Genomic DNA, 4253 nt, shown 5'->3' with positions numbered 1-4253 from the left:
TAAAGTGATTGGAAGAATCCAGAATGAGTTGCCTTGGCATATTTTTCAAAGTTTGCTTGTCATAACCTAACTTAATTTATGTAGACTAAGACACTCATTTATAGGCTAAGACCATACATTAAGTATTTGTTTTATGATCATTAAATATTACTTATTTCATTTTATAACTGTATTTTTATCTTTTAACTTCGGGGAAACCCCGCAAATCTAAAAAATAATGCAATACCAGCAGAAAGTTTTTAAGGTATTTTGGGTCTGTCGCAGATTGACCAAAAACATTCTGCTGAGGGGTATACAATCAATTAGTCAAAAATTATCATCACAATTGATAAAAAAAACTTTAATTATTTCATAAATAATATTTAGATAACTAAGCTCTTCATTCACTTGGGATAATAAGGAGATTTATTTCTAAAGCCGTTGTTGACGTATATAACGTGCTCATCGGGCTGTTTTTCGAAAACGAAATTCCTCACAAGGGAAAATAAACCACTAGTAAACATCATATTGTTCATCATTGAAATCATCATAACCATCATTTGTAATTTAGGCATAAACCAAGGCATCATTCCCGACATCATAAAAGCAGGCACCAAAAGATATTCTATCAATTTAGAAGTCGATTGCTTCATTTTTCGTCCATCTTCCGATACGTCAGGTTTAAAAGAAATACTCAAAGTCTCGTTGGTTACTTTTAGAATCAAATCTGAGATGTGCAGCGATAATTCTTCGGACCGAATACTGGACGTGTCGTTTACTGAAACAAAAAAATCGAATTATTATTCATTGCTGGCTTTGTAATGTTTACATCGTAAAATATTATCTGACCATCAGGTCTAACGCAATCCAAACATTCCTCTTCCAAAATTTGGTCTCGAAACATCCTTCCATTGAATAACGTTGGATACCACCATCTGAAGAACATCGGAGGTAAGCTGCGTAGCCCCCAGATAAGTGGCTCACTTTGTGATTGGTAAACAGTCCGGAGTACACAATAGATAAATCAGGAAAATCAAACGCAGAAGACGAATCAATCTCCAATACGACAATACACATCAGTTCAAGAAAAAAACGTTTTCGAACAGTCAAAACACCGAATTGATGGGTCATCCACCGTACAATCTTTGCTTGGCACCCAATGATTTCTAATTATTCCTGCAGGTCAAAAAAATCAACGATTTTCTACACCTGAAGACGTGATTGATGCGTTGGAGGTACCTCGATCGGAATAGCAAAAATGCTTCGAAATTAGGTTCAAACGCATGCAAAAATGTTTTAATTTCAATGGAGAATATTCTAAAAACCAAGGCCGTAGTCAATTATAAACATTTGTTTTTATTTCGTCTCAAGACGCCCTTTCATTGAATGAAGTCTAGCTGAGGAGTAGCTGGAATGCTTATTGGACACTTCCAACTGAAGAACATCGACAGCTCTAGTAATTTTGTAAGGAACCAAAGGAAACCTTCTCTATGAGTAGTCGTTTACGATGTGTTATGTATTACGTGATTATTCTTTGACGTATACCGTTCTATGCATCGTTTTTGACGTTTGACAAGACCGAAGCGTGGTTTTTGACGTTTTGAGTGTAGTTTTTAACGTTTTTGTATGGTTTGTATGTCGTTTTTGATGTTTAATGCATCGTTTTAGACGTTTTTTACGTGTTTTTGCATGTTTTGTGTGTCATTTTTGACGTTTAATGCGTCGTTTACGATGTGCTATGTATTACGTTACTATTTTTTAACGTATCCGTTCTATGCATCGTTTTTGACGTTTGACAAGACCGAAACGTGGTTTTTGACGTTTTGTGTGTAAATTTAACGTTTAATGCGTCATTTTAGACGTTTAATGCGTGTTTTTGTATGTTTTGTGTGACATTTTTGACGTTTAATGCGTCGTTTACGATGTGCTATGTATTACGTTACTATTTTTTAACGTATCCGTTCTATGCATCGTTTTTGACGTTTGACAAGACCGAAACGTGGTTTTTGACGTTTTGTGTGTAAATTTAACGTTTAATGCGTTGTTTTAGACGTTTAATGCGTGTTTTTGTATGTTTTTTGTGTCGTTTTCGACCTTTAATGCGTCGTTCACGATGTGTTATGTATTACGTGATTATTCTTTGACGTATACCGTTCTATGCATCGTTTTTGACGTTTGACAAGACCGAAACATAGTTTTTGACGTTTTGTGTGTAAATTTAACGTTTAATGCGTCATTTTAGACGTTTAATGCGTGTTTTTGTATGTTTTGTGTGTCGTTTTTGACGTTTAGAGCGTCGTTTACGATTTGTTATGTATTATGTGTCTATTGTTTGACGTTTACCAAGACCGAATACTCTTATACTATTGTTTTCGTCGATTTTGTTAAATGAACCAATACGTTCCATTGCAACAATTTATCAACTTTTATATTTAAAATGATGATTGGAATTTTTTGTTTTACAATTTTAAAATAGCCCCTAAAAGCCAGAGACTCTTTTCTTGCGATTAACGTTTAAAACTCAACTGTATTATCGTCAGATTTTTTCACTATACTATTTTAAAGTAGTGTGTGTGTGTGTTTGTGTTTGCGGTTTGCAATTCATAGTGTCCCAACCTCTACTTTCTATAGAATATTCCAAATATTTCCTTAAATTTTCATTAATGTTGACAAAGATCAGTAAAAAATTTAAATTATGTGTGTTTCTGTGAAAATTCGCGATGATAGTTTCGTCTCATAATTTAAATATATTTTCCCTATTAAGCTGTACAAACTTTTCATAAAAAATCTAGATACTCACGTTTCACATTATCATTCGTATTTTCCAAACAATTCCGTATATTTTCTTTATAAACTTGCTTATAACTCGCGCAAGGATTCGTAGTTAGAACTAACAAAATTATTATCAACAAAAACACAAACTTCATTATCTTTATCGTCCAAGAAACGTCTTTCAAATGCTAACCGACGATTTCCTATGGTAATAACCTACATTTTGTGGTTCGAGACTGACTACGGTTGGTTAGGTAGAACGGATACTCTCGCTCTGAATATCTCCGTTGAATGTCAATTAAAACGAGAGGGGCTCAATTCGGAACAAGTTCAGTAAACGATACACACGTTAATTCCTCATTAATAATATGCGATGGTCTCATTTGGCACGTGTAATTATCGACAATAAATATTAATTCAGAAAATATAAACCTATATTTTTAATTTTAAATGTTCAATACTTCAAGTATTCAAATTAAAAGCAACTTTATATCGCTAGATTTCTGATTCCCAACAACAAACAACAAAGCAAAGATATGGCAACACCGATGTGAAATGTCAATTCTGACATATCCATCATTAAGTTCGATTATTTTAACGGTGTAACCAGAACGTGTTGTCATACAAGGGTGTTGTTTACAGATACTTAAAACTTGTTCAAAAAATGGTTGATCGAATCGTTTCCATTTTATTGGTGATGTTGAATCACCATGAATTTCTTAAAGGTCGTCCAAAATGCGTTAACTGATATTTCAAGATTGTCGTACCGTGAGATTGAGACATACTTGGGCATTAGTTCCACTCGAATAACAGTCAATAAAATTTAATTACGTTGGCTCAAAAAAAGTTCCAACAATCGACTGTATGGGTTTTTCAGAACGAGAAAAATACAACAAAACTTGTACGCAGCACTTCAAAGCAAAGTTCCCCTATTTTTTCGGAATAACTGCACGTGTCTTCACCGTTCCATAGAGCTGAACGTACTGAACCTACCGAAAGAAACGTCAATATCAGTTTTATCGCCTCAAGTATCCCCAAGTTCATTCACTATGCTCCATCCATAGTATATAACCTCAAGTATGATTTATGTTATTAAATTTTGCAGGAAAAATATCAAATTAAAAACGTACTAGTGAATCTACTTTCTCGAAAACGCGTGCGTATAAGTAGTACAATAATTTGCCCCTGGCCAACGATTAACCTCTTTAAAACAGATCCAAACCAAGGTAAAACCATAATTTGGTTATTGCGGTAACTAACACAAAAATTCTTCGATCGATTTTCTTCTGTTATCCCAAAACTCTAATTAACATTCCGAGACAAATGTTTTGATCCTCATTACCACGCTACGATGATCATATTATTATTTTTCGGCATGTTTTTTCTGTCAAGTTTCACATAAATTCAATACCAATTTCAATCCTCATTTATTTGGTTAGATTAGGTTAGGCTAGAGTTAAGTTAGGTTAGGTTAGAGTTAAGTTAGGTTAGGTTAGGCTAGA

General features: G+C 33.9%; 1 protein-coding gene across 1 annotated transcript; it reads right to left on the bottom strand.

The window, feature by feature from the left end:
- Positions 1-330: 330 nt before the first annotated feature.
- LOC130895244 (uncharacterized) lies at positions 331-2978 on the bottom strand. The gene is made up of 2 exons (XM_057802453.1): positions 2780-2978; positions 331-757 (listed from the first exon to the last, which is right to left on the bottom strand). The coding sequence occupies exons 1-2, from the start codon at positions 2904-2906 to the stop codon at positions 384-386; spliced, it is 501 nt and encodes a 166-aa protein (XP_057658436.1). The 5' UTR covers positions 2907-2978; the 3' UTR covers positions 331-383.
- Positions 2979-4253: the final 1275 nt, after the last annotated feature.

The sequence above is a fragment of the Diorhabda carinulata genome, chromosome 6 (genome assembly GCF_026250575.1).
Source record: "Diorhabda carinulata isolate Delta chromosome 6, icDioCari1.1, whole genome shotgun sequence".
In the NCBI taxonomy this organism is placed as follows: domain Eukaryota; kingdom Metazoa; phylum Arthropoda; class Insecta; order Coleoptera; family Chrysomelidae; genus Diorhabda; species Diorhabda carinulata.
This window is presented reverse-complemented; position numbering and strand designations above follow the sequence as displayed.